Source organism: Larus michahellis, chromosome W (assembly GCF_964199755.1).
Source record: "Larus michahellis chromosome W, bLarMic1.1, whole genome shotgun sequence".
Lineage (NCBI taxonomy): Eukaryota > Metazoa > Chordata > Aves > Charadriiformes > Laridae > Larus > Larus michahellis.
In genome coordinates this window covers 2,992,937-3,018,522 of record NC_133929.1, presented here as the reverse complement: position 1 = coordinate 3,018,522, position 25,586 = coordinate 2,992,937, and the positions used below count along the sequence as shown (strand labels likewise).

At 51.6% G+C, this 25,586-nt stretch overlaps 1 protein-coding gene across 11 annotated transcripts in view; it reads right to left on the bottom strand.

Annotated features, from left to right (window-relative positions):
* The window catches only part of LOC141735539 (AP-4 complex accessory subunit RUSC2-like), a 41,806-nt gene that overhangs the window by 5,273 nt on the left and 10,947 nt on the right, over nucleotides 1-25,586 (bottom strand). The window contains exons 2-11 of one of the 11 annotated variants that reach the window (XM_074568503.1): nucleotides 17,213-17,360; nucleotides 15,533-15,645; nucleotides 13,340-15,409; nucleotides 10,074-10,862; nucleotides 9,379-9,570; nucleotides 8,027-8,170; nucleotides 6,365-6,441; nucleotides 4,154-4,328; nucleotides 3,077-3,182; nucleotides 1,965-2,011 (exon numbers count right to left, since the gene is read on the bottom strand). In XM_074568503.1, the coding sequence (XP_074424604.1) occupies nucleotides 1,965-2,011; nucleotides 3,077-3,182; nucleotides 4,154-4,328; nucleotides 6,365-6,441; nucleotides 8,027-8,170; nucleotides 9,379-9,570; nucleotides 10,074-10,862; nucleotides 13,340-15,302 (3,493 nt within the window). In that variant the 5' untranslated portion in view covers nucleotides 15,303-15,409; nucleotides 15,533-15,645; nucleotides 17,213-17,360. The remainder of the gene's footprint in view (nucleotides 1-1,964; nucleotides 2,012-3,076; nucleotides 3,183-4,153; nucleotides 4,329-6,364; nucleotides 6,442-8,026; nucleotides 8,171-9,378; nucleotides 9,571-10,073; nucleotides 10,863-13,339; nucleotides 15,410-15,532; nucleotides 15,646-17,212; nucleotides 17,361-25,586) is intronic. The other 10 variants (XM_074568504.1, XM_074568502.1, XM_074568506.1 and 7 more) reach the window with 10 other exon arrangements.

Below are 25,586 nucleotides of genomic sequence, written 5' to 3'. Positions count from 1 at the left end.
CCTGCCTTTCATGAACCCATGCTGACTGGGCCTGATCGCCTGGTTGTCCTGCATGTGCCACATAATGGCACTCAGGATGATCTGTTCCATGACCTTCCCAGGCACCGAGGTCAGGCTGACAGGCCTGTAGTTCCCCCGATCCTCCTTCTGGCCCTTCTTGTGGACGGGCGTCACACTTGCTAGACGCCAGTCAACTGGGACCTCCCCGGTTTGCCAGGACTGCTGGTAAATGATGAAAAGTGGCTCGGTGAGCACTTCCACCAGCTCCCTCAGTACCCTTTGGTGGATCCCATCCGGCCCCATAGACTTGTGCATGTCCAGGTGTTGGAGCAGGTCCCTCACCATCTCCCTCTGGATTACGGGGGCTTCATTCTGCTCCCCGCCCCTATCTGCTAGCTCAGGGGGCTGGGTACTCAGGGAACAACCGACTCTACTACTAAAGTCTGAGGCAAAGCGGCATTAAGTACCTCAGCCTTGTCCTCATCCTTTGTCACCATGTTACCGCCTTCATCTGATAAAGGATGGAGATTCTCCTCAGTCCTCCTTTTATTACTAATATATTTATAGAAGCTCTTTTTATTGTTCTTAACATCGAAAGCCAGGTTAAGTTCTAGTTGGGCTTTGGCCCTTCTAATTTTTTCCCTTCATAGCCTCACAACATCTTTGTAGCCTTCCTGAGTGACCTGCCCCTTCTTCCAAAGGCCATAAACTCTCCTTTTTTCCCTGAGTTGTATCCATAGCTCTCTGTTCAGCCAGGCCGGTCTTTTTCCCCAATGGCTTGTTTTTCGGCACATGGGGACATGGGGACAGCCTGCTCCTGCAGGTTACAGTCTTTCCAGGGATCTGGCTGGGCTGAACTGTGGATCCTAACAAAATGAACTAGCATTTCTACCTGCAGCATTCATCTTTCACTTAATTTGACCACATCTGCAGTGCCCTCCCCCACCAGCTTTGTTGTCAGGTCTCACTCCCAGGGAGAGAGTTTGGAACAGGATTTGTGGCTGTTTGGCTCCAGTGAGATAACAATCTTACACCATAGACAGGACTTGCACCTTATCTCCAACCCCTTTGCCTAGCCTTCTGCATCCTGACAGCCCTAGCTATTGCTCACACTTCCAGCTCTTAATGATGGCTTGAAACAGATGGTTGTCTTCTGCTCCAGAAAAACAGGGTGCTTTCTCTTGCCACACTGCTCAGTACAAAGGCAAGTCTATTTTCCTGTCCGCTCCAGAGAGAAGTGCTGACTGCACACACAGACCCGAGAAATGTCTGCTGTCAGCCCCCAAACCTGCCAGAAGATACTGGGCTGGACTTCTTGCAGTGCATGGGGCCCTGGGCTGAGCACAGGCTGAGCCAGAAGCACTCCCAAAGGATCCAGCAGGTCAAGGGTGTCTGTCTCACTGTGCACTTAACACTTAGTCATGCTGCTTCTAAGCATCTGGCAGCTTGGCCATTGCTGCTGGGTTATCTGTACATTCCAGAAACATTTCTAGTTGAAAAAAACAGGTACATCCAGTAAAATCTGCTTTTAATTTGTCAGAAGGTTTTCATTTCCATTTCCCATGCTTGAAGGGTTTCATCTAAGTGTGCGCACCTCCAGACAGATGAAGCTCTCAGGCACTGGGCAGGGAATGCAGAAATTTGAGGAGGGTTGGATCTGGTCTCCTGCAGGTAGGTTCAAGGATCTGCATTGGGGGTGATAACCTTGGGTACTAGCTGCAGCTGGGAAGGACATGGCTGGCCAGGCTCGCCACAGCTCAGGTGGAGGGAGCTGCACGGAGCTTTGACTTCCACCTCACTCCCTTTAGCTGAGCAGCCCTCCAGCAACACGTACATTGGGAGCAGAGGGGAGCAGCCTAGGCTGAGAGACCAACAAGAGACATGCGTGCCTCAGAGCTTAGATCTGTGCTCTATATTGTGCAGAATTTGGCCCCCACTGCAGCCCGCAGCCCTTAGGCTCTTACCTTCATGGTCGTAGAGGTGGTTGAACCAGAACTCCAAGGACCGGATACTGCAGGAAGGGAAAACAAGCAGGGAAGGAAAGAAAAAGTGAAAATCAATTCACTCCCTTCATCCTAGCTGTTCTACAAGAAGAAGCAGCGTGGCTGGAAAAGGGCATTTACACAGCATATCCCTGTGAACCTCAAGACCTAGTGAAAGGACAGTCGTTCACTTCCATCAGCATGCACTGACCACAGCCGGCCAGCCTGTCACAGAGCCAGTTTGCTTTACATGAGGCACTGTATAACCATAACCCCTAACAACCATGTTTCCATCCAGTTTCCTCACCATTTAGCTCCTATGCTCTTGGCAGAGCTTAGCTTTGCTGAGAAGGGCTCATGAGAGGTAAATCATCTACAAACATGAGACCATTGCTGCAGGCTTGGCCCAAAATATGCTGGTAACCTGTGCCAGCAGGGGAGAGCTGAGCCATCCTGGGTGGGGAGAGCAGGGCAGAGCTTGCTCCTGCTTGTAGGGGTCCCCCAACATTTGGGGATATTGGGGACTCTGTTGCCACTGTCAGAGCTCTTGCTGACCACCGGAGAGGAGAAGGGAAATACCATCCTAACACCATTCATCCCTTTATCGCGGCCGCCTTCTGTTCAACACAGAGTGTAGTGTGCACACTCCTTATCCAATCTGGGAGGGTCAGCCTTGAGTCCTGAACCAGGACTCCTTCAAAGCCTCATGCACTGGGATTCACTGCAGCTCCAGGAAGCAGTGATTTAAGCAGGGATTTTCAGGAGTAATTTATGCATATGTTATGTCTATCCCTATATGAACCCTGACAGACAGACTCTTCCCTCCTAATGTTTTGGGGCTAAAACAAGCTGACAATGTTCTTCAGTGGGCTACAGCCAGCCCTTCTCAGTTCTGGCCTGGTAGGGGTAGGTTTTGATCCTTCTGGAGTTCCCTGAGGCTCACAGCTTCTTCCTTCCCTCACCCACAGCTGGGGAGTGGCTTCCCAGGTTCCTTAAGTCTTTTCATTGGCAACTGTGCCTGCTTGCAGTCAAGGACCAGCACCTGCTGCCAGCCCTGGACAGTGACATGCAGTCAGCCCGGGGAGCCTGCTTACTTGAGGAGGCCAAAGATGAATGCATTGAACCTCATGGTGTGGTTGGTGAGCTCTGTGTACTGGCTGATCTTGCTATTTAGGCTGTGCAGCAACTTGGTAGAGGGGCCTATGGAGAGAAGTGAAATGTTGAGATTAGTTGTGGTCAGCAAAGCCAAAACGGCATCACGGGAAGGAGCATCAAGGCAAAGACAGAAGTTGGCTGGGTGCCCATGCCCATATGTGCATTGCCCCTCCACCAATCATCAAGATGAGCTCGCTCCATCCCAACAGTTAGACTTCACAAGGGGTGAAGTTGTGGTCTGTCCCAAACTGCCACTCCAAAACTTTGGGAGAGTTTCAATGGATGAAAGTACCCCAGAGACCTGTCTCCCACACTTCAGGGACAATCACGGCCTTCAGCTCAAAATCAGCAGGTAAACAGAATATTATGGTGAGTGGTTATAATTTGGGGTATCTGCAATCACAGAGATAACCCCAGAGTTGGAGGTTTGCCACAAACAGGCTAGGAGGCTTCCCAGCCCTGGATGTAAGCTCTTCATGATGCAGAAATCAGTGTGGCCCTGCCATCTGTAACCTCAGAAAGGAGTTCTCCTGGATGGTAGCCACTGCCACAATCCAGGGTGCAGACTGGTACTAGCAGAGGGTGCAGGTGATGCGGGCATGCTTGAGCCAAATGAGCCGTGTGTGCAAATTTTCTTACAGACCAGGCTAGAGCACAGTTCTGCCTTATACCGTAGCTGTGCAGGACTAAAGATGAAGGTCTAGAAACACCCTGGAAACTTAGAGGAGGGAAAAGGGCATTCTTTTAGGGTTTATTTCTGTCTTTTTTTTTTTTTTCATTGCTAGGGTCTGTTATAGGACAATTTAGAAATTTCAGGAAAAATTACAATAAATATTTGGACAGAATAGAGCAGTGGCTCTCCCACCTTGCAAGAGCAGGTCAAGGTGCACCTTGTTCCGCACAGGGAGACAGGTATTATTCTGCATCCCCATCCTTATAGTCAACCTTCCTAGCACCTCCCAGCCACAACACAGGAGTACCGCAGAGCAATGGGCATCGCTGCACACCCTCCATACCTAGCTGGGTGGATGCCTCCACCACGCTCCAGGGGATGTTTCTCCTCTGGCCAATGATCATGTCCAGGACATAAGCCTTGAGCCCGTCACTCAGGATGTCCTGGACAGCAGGGCACAGGTATTTCAGGATGAGATGCCCCACGTTGGGGCTCACGGAGCTATTCCCAAGTTTGGCCTAAGGGAGAACAGGCAACAGGGAGAGGGTTGAGTAACTGCTCTATAAGGTACGGACGCATGCGAACAGTCCAGTCCCACTTGCCTACTACAGATACCCAGCAGGCAATATCCAGGCTACAATGATGCTCAGCAGCTCCTTGAACAGGCAGGCTCTTCCCCTTCACCCTTGCTGCCTCATACACCAATTCTGGGTTGATCCCTGCAAGGTCTGCCCCAGGCTGGGATGAGGCAACAGCTTGGGAAAAGAATATCCCAGCTTGAGAAGAGGATATCCCAGTTAGAAGGGATGCCCAGTTCTCCCTAAGGGTATAACAAGGCTTTCCTGCTGGAGGAAGAAGAGAGTAGGAGCTTTTTCTGCTGCTGTAGATTTTCTTGTTGCTATTTTTGAAGTAGGAAGCAGCAAGCGACATAGGAACTTCCAGTACCGAGGGTACTTAACTCAGTGACATGCTGAGCTATGATTCCTAGGAATTACTATAAATAAACAGGGCGAGGGCAAAATGGATGGACAGAGCCCAGGTTGAGGTGAGGAAGCATGTAAGAGCCCAGCATCAACAGAGCAGGGACATATTCTGCTGCATACAGTCCTTGAGCTGCCAAGGGGTCTATCCAAAAGGGTCAGCCCCAGATCTTGCACATCACATCAGTGGTCCCAGGCAGTTGTGTTCAGGGCACAGATTTTACCAGCTGAGCTGGAATTACACTGGCCAGTTGGCACAGGTCCACGAAGGTCCTGAACTGAGACTTGAACTTCTGGGTCAGGAATAATCCTGCCAGATTCATTGAGCTTTGGGAGCATCAGGGACAGGTGCTGCCTTTTGACAGGTGAATGCTCAGCCCTTGGCACACTGACACATAATGAAATCCCAGATCAAAACCACAGTGCTGTCTGGCAAGTAAAGTAATGGGGGAATGTTGCGATTATTCCCCAAACCAACAGGAAACTCACGGTGAAGCTTTCAAAAGCTGTGGAAATCCAAACAGCTCCAGTTATGCTGCACAGCAATCTCTGCATCAGCAACAATTGTAATTAGGGGCAAATTACCCTGGGCTCTGAGATAAGATTGAATGGGCTTGGAATCTGTCCCAGTCAGGTTTCTCCTTGGGGATGGCACTCCAGGGCAGTTGTCATGTCCAAATGGTGTCACATTGCTGCCCCAGAGTCCCTGCGACTGAAGCAGAGCATTCAGCTTTGAGAGGAGGCACCACAAAGATGCTGAGTGTCACAGGACTGCAAACACTGACTGGTGCAAACAGAAGTGAGCTTGCTCTGCCTGCTCTCCCCAAAAATGGGAGATGAGGGGAGCACAGGCCAAAGACAGCCAACCCCATGGGAAACCTTGATGAACTCTGAAGCTAGTGGGTTCGTGTTAAGGGCTATAGGGGAAGCCCAACTGCCCCAGATGGGCAATGACTGATGCACTTTTTTATCATTATGGAGCCCTGTGAGACATCAAGGGACTGGGGACACTGCGCTGTGCCCTGGCATCAGTGCCAGAACAGAATTGCTGGATGGGTGGAGGAGGGAAACACAGCTCTCCGCTATATGAGAAAAAAGAGCTGGTGTACCGCATCAGACCAGAAGTCCAGTTGGCCTGAGCTGGCCTGATATTCTCTCTTATAAAGAGCCATGAGAAAGTACATAAGAAAGAGTCAAACCAAAGCAAACATACATAATAATTCCCCTTAATACTCTCCCAGCCTACAACTACTTTCAACTCAGAGACTACCTAAGCTGGACATGATTCCTATGTGTTTAGTTGACTCAATGAATTTCTCTTCCCTGTATTTTTCTGATCTTCCCTTAAATTCACATAACCTTTTAGCACGCCCAGCATCATACAGCAAGAATTGTCACAGATTTACTATCTACTGCATGATGTACCATTGCCTTTGTTTGTTTTGTTCTTGGTACTACTAGCTTCATTGGATACCCTGTAGTTTTTTAACTGGAAGAGAATGGAGAGGCAATCTTTCTCCATCCTCTCCATGTCACTCATGATGTTGAGAAGCCATACTGAAAGCAAGATTTACCTTCACCCCTGGATCCCTGCTGGTTCCAAAGTGAGCCACAATCAGGTCAACAGCAGTGTTGATTGCCTTCACCAGACCTAGAGGGAAAGACAGAGTCAAAGAGCTGCCTGAGGGGCTTCTAGGACAGACCCTGACCAAACACTTCATGAAGAAATCGGGCAGGGCATTTCAAGCCCATGTCAGCACACATGCCTTCTCTGGCGACGTGATCAGCTCATGTCGAGTCTCTGCCAAAAGCATGCAGAACCCCTCCTAACTCCTCACCAAATCTATCCCTTCTGGTTCCAACACTCACATATCAGCCCAACAGTATGACAACCTTTAGAAGTGGCTGAAGCGTAAGACACCCTGTCAGTGTTCCCAAGGGACATGGACCATCACCTCCACGCACCATCCCTTGAGGGAGCAGAGATGGGGTCTGAGGCAATGAGTCTTTAGCTGCTTTTATCTTACAGGGTGGCATGGCAGAAGCCATGCATTTGGCAAACATCAAGGGCTACCAGGATGATGAGGGGACTGGAACACCTCTCTTATGAAGAAAGGCTGAGGGACTTGGGTCTCTTCAGTCTGGAAAAAAGAAGGCTGAGGGGGGACCTTATCAACGCTCATAAATACTGAAAGGGTGGGTGTCAGGAGGATGGGGCCAGGCTCTTCTCATTGGTGCCCGGCGACAGGACAAGGGGTAACGGGCACAAACTTGAGCATAGGAAGTTCCATCCCAACATGAGGAGGCACTTCTTTACTTTGAGGGTGGCAGAGCACTGGCACAGGCTGCCCAGAGAGGTGGTGGAGTCTCCAACTCTGGAGACATTCAAAACCCACCTGGACGCGTTCCTGTGCAACCTGCTCTAGGTGACCCTGCTCTGGCAGGGGGGTTGGTCTAGATGATCTCCAGAGGTCCCTTCCAACCCCTACCATTCTCTGATTCTGTGATTCTGTGAAACTATGTAATGACTTTCAGTAACAAGCCAGTGGTGGGTAAGCTGACATCTGCATCGGTATGATGCAAGAACAAAAGTGGAATAGAGGAGAAGGCTGCCATCTGGTAATCACCAACACATAGCTGGCAAAGGCATGGGAACCGTTCTGCACATCCCTTGCCTCTGACATGATACCGAGACAGCTGTCAACAACCCAGTCCCCAAAGCTTGCCTCTACCATGGGTCTCATCACAGCCATATCTTGTCCTGCTTTGGAATCCTTTCTCCCGCCCTTTTACATAAACACTTTACCATGGAGGACCCAACAGACCTTTTACCTAAATTACAAAATCTCAGGCTAGCACATCTGCAACATCACACAGATTCACAGATCTACCCATGTATACTGAGACAGGGGTGGCAGCATGCCCTGCCTCAGGGTCATACTCCTGTGCCTGCCTGCTCTCTCTGCCCTTTCTTGTGGACTTAAGATCCTTTCTAATCATACTTCCTGGGACAAGCAACTCAAACATACTCTGGCACGTGGCATGGTGCAGAGAACACAAGAACCTGCCGTGGAAACAGACATCAGTCCAGGGGGACGTGTAGTTACGATGCTACGCAGAGAAGGGCAAGGAAAGAAACCATTATGTCTACAGAGATGAGACAGAGAGAAGCACTATTTGCCTTATGCTGTGCTATGCCACACCCTCCTCCACTGACATGAGACGCACGGACTCACCCTTCTTCTGCAGCAGGTCGATGGAGATGGACTCTGTGTTGCCATCTGGGGAGAGGCAGAACTCAGCAGGGGGGTTCTCTGCTAGTGAGAAGTAGTCAGGGAAGAAGTCAGTGTAGGTAAGCTGTAGTTGCCTCATAGACTGCCCTGCAGGGCCAAGACAGGGAGGAGAAGGATCAGCCCCAAACCCTTATACCAAAGCCTCTCCCACATTGTTTGCTTTTCCCAGAAGCAACCTGCACCAGCAGGAGTCCTCACACCAGCCTGTCCAAGACAGCAAGGCTTGTTGCTCTTCCAGCAATGGTTTGCAACATGAGCCTGTAGAGTTCAACCCCGCAGCCCACCCATCATCTGGCTCCAGCTTGACTGGGGGCCCATGGGCACTGGAAGATACTGTGAAAGGTTCACCCTCATGAGCTGGTGCTAAGGAAAACCTTGCTGCACCAGACTCTCAGGGCTGCTGTGCAGATAGCCCCAGCAAGTGGGGTCAAAAGTAGAGCACAGAGAGAATCCCTACTTGTCACACACAGGCATCCACAGGCAACAAACTACATGCTTTCTGCCTATCCCCTGAGATGGTCTCTATTTTCAAGGGGTGACTTTTGCAGGAGCTCTTTCATGTGCTCGATTTCCATCTGGTTGATTCCCCAGCTCTGGGCTAGGCATCTTCCCGTGAAAGAGGTATGAAGAAACTGTTTGGGTTGGCAGTGAGATGTAGAGTTTTGGGGAATTCACTCCATGACTTGGGGCTGGCCTCAAGAATGCTCTCCTTCCCACAGACAGACCCCTCTGCTCCTCCTGGAGGACTCTCAAAGGTTCAGCCAAAAGCAGCCTGCCACTCTCAGCCCTTCCTACACAGGTTTTGGAGGACAGAGAAGACCTTAAGGGCAGAGCATGGAGAAGACAGAGCCCTACAGTGTTGCCAGCTGCCCCATGAGAGCTACAGACCAGCACCTAGCATGCTGCCAGGGTTGGGGCAGATGGGCAGACACTGTGGGGCACAGACATGAGATCTCCAAGGGACACAACTCCTGTATGAGACATGAACTACAAGCTGGACACAGTCCAGGAGCACTTGCTGAGGTCTGAGCTGGCTCTTGGGCCATTCACTTTCCCCTTCAATCCAGCCCAGAGCTGGACCTGACTACTCTCACCTTGTGGAGAAGGGAGGCTCCACACAGGGTGTACCCATCAGTGAGGCAATTTTCACCTTCGTCTTGTACCCCTCAGCCCCACTGTGAGCAGATGCAGAGCAGAGCAGGCAGAGCAGTGATGAAGCCAGGCATAGCTGAGATACTGAACCTGAGCCCCAAGGTCATCTCCCAAGACCCCCCCAGCAGAAAGGTGGTGCACACCGTTCAGCTTGCAGTGGAAATGGCTAGTGTTGAGCGTGCCAGGAAGCTCAAAGATGGGGTTCGGCCGGGGCTCTTGCTGCCTCTTGTCTAGGCTGCCTGCTAAGCCGGGCAGCCCTGAAACGCGGTCCAGACCCAGAGGGTTCCTCCGCCTGTACTCCTGCCACTTCAACGCTTGGGGGGAGAGGTGGTTTGCTATAACACCGCAGCACCAGACAGGAGGATGTGAGCAGACAGGAGGACATGGAGGAGAAACAGAGAGAGAAAGGATGAGAAAGAGGAAGGACAGAGAAAGAGAGACAGCAAGTTAGTTAAAAGTCCAGCAGTGTTTCAGGACGTTCACATACATACATGAAGGGAGGTGGAGGCCACAGCCTGGCAGAGCAGGGCAGGAGCCTGGGCAGCCTCATGGCTGCAGGCAAAGAGGGAGCAGGTTTGGGGTACAAGCACCTGGTGTGGGGTGCTGTAAGATCAGCAGCCCCATGCTGCCCTCTCCAGAGACACAGTGTAGAAGTCAGGACTGGACAGACATGCTCTTAGCATACGACTTTCTTTTGCAGGCAGAGTGATGATGGGAGCTGTTGGGTGCTGCAGCACCCAGATGCAATTTTGCCCCGGGCTGCAGCTATAAGGGAGGGTGGTACTATAGGGAGCAGGAGATGTTCCAGACTAGCATGTCCTGGCAGATGGGAACCTACCACTGAGGGGCCGCATTCCCATGCTGCTGAGGGAACCAGAGCTGCTGGTCTCACTGCCACTCCTCCAGTGGGGATCTGCATGGCCTCCCACTCTGCTCACGGGCATACTGTCCACCGAGAGGGGCAGGAAGGACTCACTGTGGAGTCGGTACTCGGAGAGTGGTGGGCTTGGCTGCAGCGATGCCTCCTTCTTGGGAACAGGTTTGGGGTTCTCCTTTTGCCTCAGGGCATCAGCTTTGTTGGCTTGGGAGGGCTGCGTGGCACTGACAGCAGGGGAAGGCCTCATAGGAAGGAGGCTGGCAGAGATGGGGCAGGATCTGCTCATGGGAGGCTGACTTTCTCCAGACCTCTCTGTGGTGGGTGAGGAAGAGGAGTCCACGCTTTGAAAGAAAGGCACGTTGCATTGCGCAGGAGAGTAACTCCCCAGGGGGGATGGACGGGTTGTCTCGGGGGCAGGTTTCTTAATGCAGCCACCATTGCAGGAGGCAGCTCCATCCACTGAGCGTTGGGTCAGGAGCGTGCTGTGGGCTTGGCTCCCCGCTGATGCTGACTGCTCTGCCGAGGTGGCCGAGGATGAGGACCGTGAATTGGAGGAGATCTGCTGGATGGAAGGCCAGTTGCTGGACAAGTTGTAGAGTTGGGAAAGGCTGGAGGCAAAATGGCTGTGCAGAGCACGGGCCTTGGGTGGCTTGCTGAAATGGTGCTGGAAAGCAAAGGGCTGGATGGGCAGAGTCGTGGGACGCTGGTCCTTGCTGTAGCGTACCACAGGTTTGCTGTCTGTGCCACCACCTTCAGGGAGAGAAAGGGGGACAGAGTGTAAGGATGGGCAGAGGGACAGTCATCGTCAGCCTATCAGATCACAGGCAAAAGGGACCCTGCTCTCAGCTGCGGGAAGAGGATGAGCTAGAGGCCAGGGACACAAGCAGAGTAGTTCAGGTCTGAATGGGTTACACACATCATGAGCTGGCAGGGTAAAGACATGTGGCCCCAAATGCAGAGTTTCCAGCTGTTGACAGCTGTCTGTAAGAGTAGGGCACTGCACTGGGGGCTTCTCTCTCCTGATAGGGTCACCAGATTCCCATCCTTTCCCCATCCCTTGCTCCCAGGACAGCACAAGCCATGGCCCCAAGCGCCTGCCCTCAGCCTGCCTCCATCCAGGCAGTACCACAAAGACATGGCCCAATGCACTGTGGTACAGAAAGATTTCTTAACCCGACTCACCCAACGGAGCACAAGCATTACATGCAATAGCACCGCAGCTCTGCATCCCACATTGCACAGTGCTGTCGGAAAAGCCGCTTGCTTCCTCTTCTCCCTCCCTCCTCTTTCTCCTGTAACTGTTCCCCCTCTGAGCACACAGCTCCCTTCTTCCCCCTGCCTGTACCAGACCCAAGCAGGCCGTTCCTAACCGAATCAGGCCGACAGCAGAATAAGAAGAGCTTCCAACCCTGGAAAAGGCAGGTCTGCTTCAGCAAATGACTGTCAGGGATTTCCTAAGGGTATGTGCTGGGGTGATCTCCTACACATGCATGCCTGCAGCTCCTGGTGGGGCCACAATATCCTGAGGCACACAGCTGAAGCGTGACACGCTGTGCACACAGTGCACAACACACACAGCACTGGATGCACACACGGGTCTGACTGGGATCCCTGATCGCTACACCGCATCCCAGCATGGCATGGCAGCTTCTGGCTTGCCTTCCCCACCACTTCTCCAGCCCACAGCAAATCCTGGGACAAAGGACCCATCCCAAGCAGAGCCCTGGTGTTACTTTCTGCCTGTGGGGTGTGCCAGGCCTCTCTCCCTATAGCTAGTCTTTAGCAGGTCTTGCTTTCCCTCTCGTCCCTTCTCAGACCCTAGACCCTCTAGACCCTCAGACCCCTTCATGCTAGACCCTAGAGGGTCTCAGACACTCTAGGGGTCATGCTGCTCTCAGCTGGCATGAGGCAGCTCTGCCTCTATCTCCAGCTGCAGCAGGAGCTTTCCACACAGCACTAATGCCTGTCTTGCTGCCACAGTGCAGAGGAAGGGACCGCAGCAGGGGGTGCAGGAACTGCTGGTATATATTGCCCTGAGAGCTCCTGCCTGCCCCCTCCTTCCACTCCCTGAGCAGCTCTTGCTGCTTCCAAGCACTCCCTCTGCAAACCAAGAGGGCTGCTCCCACAGCTGCCTTCTCCCAGCAGAGACCTGCCTTCCCTGCCATCCCACACCGAGTGCATATTCAAGGCTCAATAAACAAACAGGACAATACACCAAAACCTCTTGCTCCAAAGGCCAAAATCTCTCACACACCTTCCATGGCAATGAATGACATGTTCTTCCTATCTCTCACAAGAAATTTTCAGGGCATTAAATGGAGACAGTCAAGTCCTTGGCATGTTAGGGGCTATCTACCGCAGCAGTCTGGTCAGAGCCCCATTTTAGATAGGCTCTTACCTGTGAAACAGGTACAAGAACTGTCTAGGGCAGAGATGGAGGTCTCCTGCCATGCTGGAGAAATGGTCGCGTACCTCTGATGGGACTGTCACGCAGCTTCCTCACCAGGACATGTAACGGCAATATCGAGGTGGAAAGCAATTAATGTATTACAGACTTTCCTGCAGAGGGAGCTGGGACAATTACCCTCCAGAGGAACCTTTGCTGCAATCCAATGCTCTGTGGAGGATATGGCCAGGATATTCCAGCAGACACACAGCTTCTCTAATCTCTGCAGGACTCATGTTGTAAGTCCTGGCAGAGACTGTGTGAGCTCCCTGACCCTGCACTGAGAGGAGACTGCTGGCTATGCCTCTTCCCTCCCCACCTCTGCCCCATGTGGCTCCAAAGACGAAAGGCTAAAAACTCCTCAACGGTTCCCTTCCCTTCGTCTGCTGGGAACATGGCTCTGCTGAGCATCTTCAAATCTCTGTCTTGGGAGCTAAAGGCAGGTGGCTCTCATGGACTGGGGGAGTACAACGCCCTGGAAGGGAGACAATTCTCCAAGCTGCACAGACCCTAAGTGCTAATGCCATGACCTCCCTTATACAATATGAGAGGTTTGCACAAAACCTCAAAAGGCTTTAGAAATACAAGGACAGGACACTTGCACTGATCTGGGTCTGAAATAAGCACAGCAGGGCTTTGTCCCAAGGAGTGGCAGACCAGGAAACAAAACTGCACAGGCACTGGTCTCCCATCACCATGCAGGTTCCTCTGCTGCTCCCCTCATGTCCCAAAAAGCAGACTTTATTTTTACTTCTCCATTCTGCCTAGTTGGGCTCCTTACCATCTGCTTGGGCTCTAACGTCTCTTTGTCCGTGGCCACTGGCAGAGCTACCTGAGAAGCTGGCATCTGCCTCCATCAGCAGGGAGAGAGAGGCTTGCTCACCTTCCCCATGCCCACTGGGGACGATCTCACTGGAGCCTGAGTCTTTGGTGGGACACAAAGCCTGGCTGTCCCCAAAAGCGTGATTCAAACAGAAGCCCTCGCAGCTCTGTTTCAGGCTGTGGACAAAGGGCATGGGTGGAAGACCCTGGCTGCGGCGAGCTCTTTCTTCAAGGAAGGTTGGGCAATCTCGCTGATTCTCGGGGATAGGTGAGAACTCCAAGGAGGAATCGCCACTGGACTGGAGTGGCAGGGGGGTGCCGTTCTTTTTCCTGCCTTTAGCCAGTTCAGCAAAAGATGTCACTCGCTTTGGGGGGGAATTCTGGATGGGTATTGCTGGACTTTCACTCAGCTTGACTGGACAGCTCACCATGCGCTCCAAAGAGCCCAGCCTGCTGCTAGGACTCCTATCCAGGTTCTGATCATAGCTCCTGGAGCGCTGACAGCTTGTGTTGAGGTTAGGTGGTGACACATTCACATAGACCTGACCCTTAATCATGTTCTGGGTGGCTTCTCCCTTTGCCTCCTCTTCACTGCACTCCACATTACTTTCTTCTTGTCTCAGGTCAGGTCTTCTAAACAGATAGTATTCAGTGGGCTGGGCTGGGCTACCTTTGGTATGGTCTTCCGAGCAGCTAGTTATGGAAGATCCTGCTGGGCTGGGGGATGACTGGGAAGACAAGTCACACGTGACTAACTTATAATAATTCTGAGTAGCCACAACAAGCCGTGCTTGGCTTCGGAAGCAGGCAGTGAGATCTGAGCTCTCCAAAGTACAAGGCTCACAGTGGAGGTGGCAGGAGTTACAGTTAGCATCAAGGACAGGTGAGGAGGAGTGTTGACACCCACACACCTTCCCCGAACTCTCCGGGTGATGTGACCCACAAGACATTTTGGATTCTGTGGGCGATGAATGCAAATCCAAGTAAAAAGCTCCTGTGTCTGAGTGGCTGCAGAAGGAAGAGTCAAAGGACAGGTTGGCTGAATTCAGGTTAGATTGAGAATGGCCGTTCACTTTGTTGTAGAGAGCACTGAAGTTCACCAGCACTCCATCGGAGCTGTTGCAGGAAGAGTCACTTATGTAGCCCATCTTTTGGTCAATCACTTCGGACTGACTTGATGAACTGTAGCAGTGACAATGCTGGAGCTCTGACCTGGAACAGCTGCATGTCTGTCTGTGCAGGGCATCCTGATTCCCCGGCGATTCACCCGTGTTCTGGTTCCACTCCTGGTTGCCACCATCGAAGGAGAAGCTGCCACAATGGCAGCTGCATTCATCCAGCTCCATGCATTCTGAGGCCTGGTGGCACTGGTTTGCATTGTTCCTCTTCTGGACGTCATCACTGCTGATTTTGTCCTCTTGCCCGTCTACCACACCGGACTGGCTGGCCATGTTCCAGGATTTCACAATGTGATTGGAGTCATGGAGGTGGAAAGGGGGCAAGGCCAACTCATGCAGATGAAAGGGAGGTTTTCCAGCCACAAGGGAGTTGTGAAGGTGGAAAGATTTTTGACCCAAGTCATCCCCAAAGATGCTGAGGTCTTCACCCTCATTCAGCAGGAAAGGGTTATGTTGCTTACTGATACTACGGACAATCAAGTCCCTCGCTTTGCCACCTTTGCTGTCTGAGGCCTCTGCTGAGGTTTCGGAGGCCTGGAGAAAGCTGCTGTACACCAAGGAGTCAGTTTGTGAAAGGTTTCTGCCCAGAAGGGCAGAGGTCTGTGTAAGGCCTAGCTCTGGCTGGCAGAAGGAGTCGGTCCTTTTGCTCACAGAGCAGCACTGTCTATCAGGGAGCTGGCAATGCACCAAGGGAATGTGATGGACAATCAGTGTCTCGCCAGCCAGTTTGGGTGAACTATCCATGGTGAGGAACGCTCTTCAGGACATCAGTTAAGCTGGTGCTACCCATGGACAGGTAGGGGCGCGCATGAGAGGCTGGGAGGACACTTCTCATGGGGGAATTCAGATACCTAGAGAGAGACAAAAACACAAAGGAAGTCACGTCTCAGGAAAGGCAGTGACTATTTAAAGCATCATTGGTTTGACTGGAGACTTCATGACCTAAACAGACTGGTCCTCGTCAGCACAAGTACCTGAGCACAAGGTCCCGAGTTCTCCTTCTTCAGGGAAAGCACAATGTAGGACAAACATGTCCCCCCAGGTAAACAACATCCACAGCCTTTCCCTCATCCACCAAGCGGGTCACCTTGCAATAGAAGGAGATCAGGTTAGTCAAGCAGGACCTGCCTTTCATGAACCCATGTTGACTGGGCCTGATCACCCTGCTGTCTTGCATGTGCCGCGTGATGGTACTCAAGATGATCTGTTCCATAACCTTCCCAGGCACCCAAGTCAGACTGACCATGACACTGCCTCAGGCCCCCATAGCCCTGCTCCCACAAACACCTCCAAAACCTTCTCAGGTCTTCCTCACTCCTCTCTCCCTCCAGATCCAGTGGTAGATATTGAGTAAAACACCCCTGGTTCAGCTGCCCGAGCCCACCCCAGGGTGTTCTCATCATGCATCCCTTTTGCCTTGAAATCTCGCTACTTACTACCTTGAACTGACCCAGCTGCAACAATCCTGCTGTTGAACCCCACCTTCCAGATCTGACAAGCTCCTGAACCAGCCAGATTTGGCTCATTTGGTTTCTCCTCCAAACCTTTCCTTCTACCCTGCTCTGAGCTCCACTTTCTCAGTGGCTTCTAGGATGTGAAGCACCTCGAGGTGGACAGTGTACAAAGTACTGGGGGTAAGAGGGTCTTCTTGGAGCTGGATGGAGAAGACCTTCCTGTCCCTGGCTAGGTCAGGCAGGGTCTTTGTGTATGGGAGGGAATTCCCTGGGTACTCCTCATTTTGGTCCATAACCCCAAGGCTGGCTCGCTCACACTCCTCCAGTCTCCTGTCCCTGAAGAGACCACCACCAAGCTCTTCTCTGAGCTCCTTTCCAGCTCACACACTGTTGCGTGGCCTCAAGCTTCCATGAGTCCTGGCTCCCTGTGCTGTTGCAGCTCTCCTGGGCAGACGTTCTTTCAACTCTGTGGTTTATACGTCCTCTCTCTCTCTGCTTCTCTGGACAGAGGAGAGTGATTGCTCTACAGTCCAACACAATCGGTGTTCTGGGAATGGGTGCTGTCACCCAGGATGTTCTTCGCCACCTGACTGGGGCCAGTTGGCCCAGAGCTCCATGGCAGATCCCTTCCCAGGAACCACTATGCTCAGCACTACAGGACAGTGCTTGGTGTATCTATCTGTATTACCCCAGTAGAGGAGCAACACTGATGGGTTTCTGGAAGCTAGGTCTCTCCTAAGATCTATTCAGGAACATCAGTACACCAAGTCCAGCTGTCTTCCATACAGCTTTTGTGAGCTTAATGGGGTAAAGCCTTCTAGCAAACTTGCAGCAAGAGGAGCAGCAGCACTGTCACGTCCTCCCTGTTTCCTTGGCAGTTTCCTGGGCTTTGGAAACCAGGCACTTTTTTTGTCCCTGTGAAGCCAGCAAAGGTGCAAGGACTCATGAATACAAACTCGACATGGCATGATCTATGGGAGGTGATGAGCTCTAGCTCTGTGAGACCATTCTCTAGGCTTCCAAGAGTACATCATGTGTGGGCTGTGCGTACTCTGCATACACTGCTCTAGTCCTTGCAGCAGGACTAAGTCTCATAGAGTCATCTCAACACATCTTAAATGCTTTCTAATACAGATTTCCTGCTATAGCATACAGCAGATGTGTACATTTTGCCCATAATAAAGACAGCAAGCTACATACCTTCCTCTCAGTCAGGCTGAGGCCTCAAGGTAGTTGATTTAATCATCCTAAACATGATTGATGGACTGTTTCCTGAAGGTCCAATTTGATCATCAATGAAATAACAGGACTCAGACCGTTGGACTGAAGAGAGAAAACCCCAAACCACCTGCAATTTACAATCAGTTTTATTTCTGATAGGGAAGAACACTGAGGGCTCAAAACCATCCACAAAACCACAAGGAAAGGAGTAGCTTTTGAGGATCAGGCTTCGTGGAAAGCATTGCTAACATATCTACCATGTTCCCCTACAGTAAAGTCTATTCCTGTGTCAGACCTCACAAATAACAGAAATATATTTGGGGCTTACCCCTGTCCCTATCCCATACCTGTCTTTGAGGGGCCTCAGTGTGGGGCGTACCTACAGATCATCAGACACAGCCATAGGGATAGGGGTGGGCTGAGGCCAGGTTGGGATGTCATCCCACAGGTGTGCGTGGGGGGTGTGTGTCAAGATCAGGCCTGGGGAGGATAACCCGGTCAGACCCAGCCCTGGGATGGCTGGGCAGGGATCTTCTTCCTGCACAGCACCAGCATGTGACCCCGTGTGATCTGGGGGGCTGGCTCCCCACATGTTGCTGCTTCATCTCCAAGATGCAGTGTCTGCCTCAGTCAGGGCTGCAGCCTGTGCTGCCGGAGCCCAGAGGCTCTTCTGGCAGGGAGAGCTGGAAAATGCCCGCTGGATCCCGGCCAGAGCCCAGCCCCAAGCCCTGCTGTGGGGTCTTCCTCACCCGTCTAGCAACCTTCCCAACCCCACCAGCCCTGCACCTTCTACCACGCAGGGATCTTGCAGCACCGTCAGGGGGACAAATGCCAGTGCACCATGCCACCCTGACCTTAGGAACCCCCCCAGTCCCTTCCCGAGGTGATGATAAAACCCAGACATCCCAGTCCCCTACAGCACATCTCCCCCAGAGCTGGGGGGAGAACCCCAGACCTATGGGCAGAAGGAGGGTAAAGGGAGCCCCAATAGAGCTGGGGTGAAGAGGGATCCCTCCAGGGTGACAGCTTGGGCATGACGGGTAATCACAGTCTTCCTTGGGCCCAGCAAAACATCTAGGAGGTCTGCAGGGAGCTGTGCTGGCCTGGGAGAGGGGTGGCATTAGGGCATCTTTGCTGTCACCCGGTTGGTGGCAGCAGCCGGGGCAGGGACTCCCTCTTGTGGCACTGGCCATCCAAGGCTGCCATCTCTGCTCCCAAGGTAGCTTATGGAGCCGCAAACTCTACCCGTGGCCTGGCCTCCCCCAGGACAGGTGAGCTGAGAGCGGAGGTGTGAGGGTGAAGACCCCAGCAGGGTACAGGGGTCAATCCTGGGTGCTGGGCAGAGCTGTGGCAGGCCCTGGGGGTTGGATAACCATCCCTCCTTCCCCTTTGCTCTGACTGCTACAGCAACCTCTTTCCAGGGGAGGGAGCAGGACCTGCTGCTTGCTTTATATAGTGAGCATCTCCCCACCTTTCTGAGTCCATCTGTGCATGCCCCCCCGCCATGCCCCTCTCCTCAGAAGCATGAACCCAAGCCAAGCAAGACTCTCTGCCCTGGCACTGCCACCTTGACGCGTGTCCCTCTGCAGTACCAGCCAGCCTACGGCCCCGTTCCCAGCCTGCCCAGGCCTGTCTGACCTTGTGCTGCAGCCCACACGTCTCCCAAATACACCCTCACTCCCCTTCGCTCTCAGACTGCAACCCTCTTCCATCTGTCTGTGCACTTGCTGACTGCCCAGAAAGATATTTTTAGCACACAAAATTGGACATAAGCAGGTCACAGCTGGGAGCAGGGTGGAGTAAGGCTGGAGGGATGCGGGATGTTGCATTTTGGTTTGAGGAAGATGTGCTCAGAAATGGGGTTTCCAGCTCTGACCTCCAAGCAGTTCAACATCTGGTCCAGCCGTTCCTGCTCCCATCCCCAGGGCCATCTTCAGCACATCCCACCCTGGTTGTTGGACAGGGAACCTGGCTAAGCCCAGGAGGTGGGAATTGTAAGATTTGGAGTGACATCTCAGGCCAGACTAGCTTCCCCCCAAACCCTGCTGCCTGAAGGTGCCACTTTCAGGGAAGGCTCTCTGCACCAAGACCAATACTTCTGACCTGTTCTTTCTGCTCCCATGTTTCATACCAACATCACTCTTTCTACCCTCTGGCAGGGGTGGCATATTGTGCCTGTGGTCTCTCTCACTGCCTGAGTGGAGCAGCTCTCTATCTCCTAAACAAATCCTTTGCCCTGCCGCTCCTTCATTGCACAAGCCTCTGCATTGCTCCTGTTCAAATGCTCCACCCAATCCCATATGCTGGCCCCACAAGCCCTGCTGGCTCCCCTAGCCTTCAGCCTCTGACCAAGGCTTGTTGTGGTGTGATGCTGTTCCCCACAAAGGCTGGGCAGGTGGAGGAGAAGGGGGGAGAAGGGCACTGTGTCCTGGTAAGTCAGTGTGAGTGGTGGGGATGGCACAGTGCCCAGAGCCCAGGGAGCAGCTGCCCTTTGTTGTATAAATACATGCATAAAGTCACATGCATTTCCAGCCCAGGATCAAGGCAAGGGGAAGATCCTGAGCAGATCTACAGCAGTGCCACAGCTGACTTGGGGGCAAAGGGAAGGTCCTACCTCATGCAACAACCTCCTGTGGGGAATCCCCACTTAGCCTGGCCCATTCCCCTTTGGCCAGTTGAAATCTCACGTACCCAGGGCCATGAGACAAGCCGGATGGGGAGGCAGGTTCCCAGGTGGGAGGCAATGGGGAGGGAGGGTGGATGCTGCTTCACCCCGGCCATGGGGGAAGTCAAGTCTCTGGCTGGCCTGTGATGGTCCTTCTTTGTGCGAGTCCAGGCTACAGGGCATCCATACGGATGCTCCTGAATGTCCCATGAGAAAGAAGGCTCATGGGAAGCTCCCACAGAAGGCTGTGCCACCATACAGAGAGACCTAGACAGGCTGGAGAGTTGGTGTAAGAGATGGACTGTAACTTCCCTGAGGAGGGGCAGAAGGCCCTCCAAGCCTTCAATGGAATGCCTCAAACACTCGCAAGGAAATAAATAATGCAGGCCTGGCCTTCAAAGAACTGATAAGGCTAACACTTCTGGCGCCTGAAAGCGTGGGAGAACTGTCTTGTGAAGACAGGATAGTTCTGCCACTCGTGTGGTGAGCTCGCTAGTTCTCAGTTCTCAAGGCCGTTGCGTCCGATGAGTGACCTTTGCTTCATTATCTGCGAAATGCATATGAAAGCGCACACCCTGCATATGCTAATGAAGATTATAGAGATCATGCTAAACATGTATGACTATGGCACTCGTCTCTCCACTCTCCACTCTCCACTCTCCACATGCTACACGTCACCTGGGGAGAAGGGAGAAACCTGAGACGAGGCTGTCCTCGGCAAGGGGGGTGGACCGTGCTAATTCAGCAAACAGAAAAGGGGAAAATGAGGGGGGGAACAAAGAAGAAACAGAAGAAGAAGGTAGTGCCTGGGAAGATTCTTCCCAAGAAAGAAGACCATGCCTCGGAAGATTTTTCCAAGAAAGAAGACCGTACCTCCGAAGATTTTTCCAAGAAAGAATAAGATTATGCCTGGGAAGATTCCCTGAAAAAGACACTGGAACCAGGACCAGTGATCTCTTTTTCTCTGTCTTTTCCTTTCTCTTTCCCTCAGTTTCTCTTTTCTCTTAGAATTGTTAAGTAATGGTTAGAGTTGTTAAGTAATGACCTTAAGTACCACTTGCCATAAGTTGTCCTATACCTGTTGTTAAGTAACACAATGCATACCTCACCACTTGCCATAATTTGTTATATACCTAACCAGTTATCATGGACTTGATAATCATTTTGGGAAACTAATAAATGTTTGTATACGGACCTTGAGATTTATCTCACCTTAGTCCACGCCGTTGGGGATTTACGAATCTGAGTCACGTACCCCCCCTCTTTCCTGAGAGTGGGACATGAGAACTTCACAACAGTACCACTGCCACAGCCCACAGTCCCAGGAACTGTACAAGCAGGACACTAAGAGCCCAACTCCCTCATTGTTCAGTAAATATCAGGTTGTCATAAAGCTAGAGGAAGATATTCACCAGCATTTGATATGGAAGAGCAGAGAACATGTTCATTCCTCCTTCCCCATCTAACCCAGAGGTCCAACCTGCAAGCACCTCCAGGACAGTCTGGAATGGGTTTTCCCTCTTGCCTTCCCTGCTACACATCAGAGAAGCCAATGCAGAGAAGTACATTGGAGGGCAGCTAAGGCAGTAAGGAGAGGGAGAAACCACAAAAGACAATGATCCATGATGATCCTGAGGGATTAGAAAATGATCTAGGGCTCATAGATCAATCCCTTATTCTGAAAACCCTGGCCCAAAAACCCTTGGTCAGCAATCCACATCCCATATCTCATCCAGGCATCCTCAGTGCTCACAGCACCCTGACACTGCATACTGGGATGATAATGGATTTGGAGCAGAGCTGCAAAGGCATGTGGGAGCCCAGAAGGGAAATTAAGAAATGTGGGATAAGTGAAATCAGAATAACAGTGTAAGCAATGAGACAGCTCCACAGAAAGATCAAGAACTTCAGTTCTTCCAGCTTTGTGGCATAAGAATAGCAATTAAAAGATGCTAAAAAAAAAAAAGATTAAAAGAAGTGCTTTCCTCCCATGCATAATAGTGCTTCTCACAGACACAGGATAATGCTGGAAAAAAAATAGAAAGATAGAAACGGACCTGGTGTGTATAGTAAACACACAATGATGTACAAGTTAATGATAACACCAGCATCAGCGAGCAGACAAGCTTTGTTGTAGACTCTATGAGAGATCGTCATGAGACCTACATGGGGGGCACACACACCCTTTGTGGGAAAGTAACAGAAGATTCGTGAGGAGGATTGTAAATATGCTCAAATGACTCGCACCTGGGGTGCTGGAAAACACATATCACACTAATTGTTGTTCAGTCTCGGGTGCTTGCAAGTAGAACATCTGCACTTAGATACTGTAAGTCTGTGATGGACTCAGAGACACCTTATCTAGCCGCTTGAGAATCCTGGCCTGTTGTGGAAGAAGATCAAAGCACAGTGGGAAAACTAGGCCTGCTTGAACCCTTGAAATACCAGCAAGAACAGGGAGTCTGCACGCTCTCGCTCTCTCACTCTCTTGCTAACGAGGAGTCTCTTGCTAATAAGGACTCTCTTGCTCTGTGGTGCCTGCGTCCCCTGCTTGCATGCCTCTGCCCAGGTGCTGCTTCGGAGATTCCCCAATCCATGAGGTATCAAGATTAAATTTGTTCTTTGCCTTTTATCCGTGGTTTTGTGGTTGTTCCTGTGCCCTGCCTGCATCAGCTCACACACCCTCATACCTGCTTCTGCTGGGATGTTTCACCCAGGATTAGGCTCGCAAGTAGAGAGGCCACCTGGTCCACTTGGACCACATCCACCTGGAAGACCATGTGACCCTAAACTCTCCCCCAACCTATAGTCTCCCTAATGCCTTGTCCTGGTTCCGGTGGGGATAGGGTTAATTTTCTGCAGGCTCTGGCCCAGTCTGAGCTGCCGGGGGAGGGGGCAGGAAGTCGTGGCTTGGTGTGGGCTGGGGCATCCCGGGTCTGGGGTCTGGTCTCTGGTCAGTGAGCAGTGGTTCCCTAATCATGTTTGTACATTCCTCTGTCTGTGTTATTGTTGTTGTTTTCTTGTTCCTTTTGCTGTTCTGTTAAACTGCCTTTGTCTCAACCCAAGAGTTTTGCCTTTTTCTTCTGATTCTTCCCCATATTGGGGAAGCTCAAGAGAGCAGCACGTGGTTCTTTGTTGCTGTCTGAGGCCAAACCACGACAGTCCTATATCACCTTCACTCCACTTTCAGTGACTCCTTTGTCTTCCAAGCCTTTGTCTCCTTTCCCACAGTCTCTGCTGCAGAGGCTGAAAGGAATGAGTCTGTCCTCAGCCCAGTTCCTGGGAGAAGATCCTTTACATCAGGGATTCCCAAGATCACATTGTTCAAGAATCACCGTGGATAACAGCAGCTCTGTGCCTGGCACACACTGTCCTGGTTTGAGGTAAAACAGAAACAATTTTCTGTTCAGTAATTTTACTGAATTTTACACACACATGCTGGAAGTGGCGTTCAACAGCTGGGTCAGTGTCCATGTCCCATTTTGAACCTTGCGCACCATTGATGGTACACATAGGAGTAGGAGCTCCTATTTATCCTGTCTCATCCACCCCCCAGGACTATGGGAAAAAAAAAACTGGCCCTGGTCCCCCAGTGCCTATCTACTCATTCAGACTTCCCCTGCCTTTCTTACTGCCTCTGTAGTTGATTGTAACACTTAATCACATCTTTCCATAAGGCTTTGCTATACTTTGAGTGTCACCACAATACAACTGCTTGAAAAGCATCATTTTGAGAATACAGACCATGACACACGGTGTGCACGTTGATGATCTGTTAAGTCAGTGTCATGGTTTGGTCACGTCAGGTGGCTGGGAATAGCCTCACGATCACAGGCTCTGGTTCTCATGAGGGACTTCAACTACCCTGACATTTGCTGGAAAGGCAACACAGCCAGACACGCACAGTCCAGGAGGTTTCTGCAGAGCATTGACGATAACTTCTTGACACAGGTGGTAAAGGAACCAACGAGGAGAGGTGTGCTGCTGGACCTTGTACTAACAAAGAAGGTCTGGTTGGGGATGTGAAGGTTGGGGGTAGCCTTGGCTGCAGTGACCGTGAGATGGTGGAGTTCAGGATCCTGCGTGGAAGAAGAAGGGCAAAAAGTAGAATTACAACCCTGGACTTCAGGAGAGCTGACTCTTCTGCCTCTTCAAAGACCTACTTGGAGGAATCCCATGGGATAAGGCTCTAGAAGGTAGGGGGGTCCAAGAGAGCTGGTTAATATCCAAGCATCACCTCCTCCAAGATCAAGATCAGTGCATCCCTATGAGTAAGAAATCAAGCAAAGGAAGCAGGAGACCTGGATGGATGAGCAAGGAGCTTCTGGAAAAACTCAGATGGAAGAAGGAAGTTTACAGAATGTGGAAAAAGGGACTGGCCACTTGGGAGAAGTATAGGAACGTTGTCAGAGCATGCGGGGATGCAACGAGAAAGGCTAAGGCCCACTTGGAATTAAACCTGGCAAGGGATGTCAAGGACAATAAGAAGGGCTTCTTCAAGTATATCAGTAGCAAAAGGAAGACTAGGGAAAATGCGGGCCCACTGTTGAATGAGACAGGAGCCATGGTGATGGAGGATGCGGAGAAGACGGAGTTACTGAATGCCTTCTTTGCTTCAGTCTTTACTGCTAAGGCCGGTCCCCAGGAATCCCAGACCCTGGAGGTAAGAGAAAAAGTCTGGAGAAAGGAAGACTCTCCCTTGGTTGAGGAGGATCAGGTTAGAGATCATTTAGGCAAACTCAACACCCGCAAATCCACAGGCCCCGATGGGAAACACCCACGAGTGCTGAGGGAGCTGGTGGATGTTATTGCGAAGCCACTCTCCATCAGCTTTGAAAGGTCCTGGAGAACAGGCGAGGTGCCTGGGGACTGGAGGAAAGCCAGTGTCACTCCAGTCTTCAAAACCAAGACCAGCAGGTCGAGGGAGATCATCCTCCCCCTCTACTCTGCCCTGGAGAGGCGACATCTGGAGTACTGTGTCCATTTATGGGTTCCCCAGTTCAAGGACAGGGAACTGCTGGAGACGGTACAGCAGAAGGCTAGGAAGATGATCAAGGGAATGGAGCACCTCTCTTATGAGGAAAGGCTGAGAGCCCTGGGGCTGTTTAGCCTGGAGAAGAGAAAACTGAGAGGGGACCTCATCAATGCTTATAAATATCTAAAGGGTGGGTGTCAAGAGGATGGGTCCAGACTCTTCTCAGTGGTGCCTGGCGACAGGACAAGGGGCAATGGGCACAAACTGGAACAGATGAAATTCAATCTCAACATGAGGAGGCACTTCTTTACTTTGAGGGTAACAGAGCCCTGGCACAGGCTGCCCAGAGAGGTTGTGGAGTCTCCTTCTCTGGAGATCTTCAAAACCTGCCTGTCCAACCTGCTCTAGGTGAACCTGCTTTGGCAGGGGGGTTGGACTAGATGATCTCCGAAGGTTCCTTCCAACCCCTACCATTCTGTGATTCTGTGATGACAGCATGCTTCACTGCTGAAGCACCTGGTCTATGCTGCCTCTGGGAAATGGCTGCTTGAAGTCAGCTTCCAGCACCGATCTGATGACAAACCCTGCTGAGCAACATGCACTTCACATTGGTGCAGATGCTGTGGAACAACAAGCTTTGCACAGGCACACTTTTACATTTGACAGTAAAATGTCAAGAGAGCTGACACACCGCCATTTCCCAGTTGTCTCTC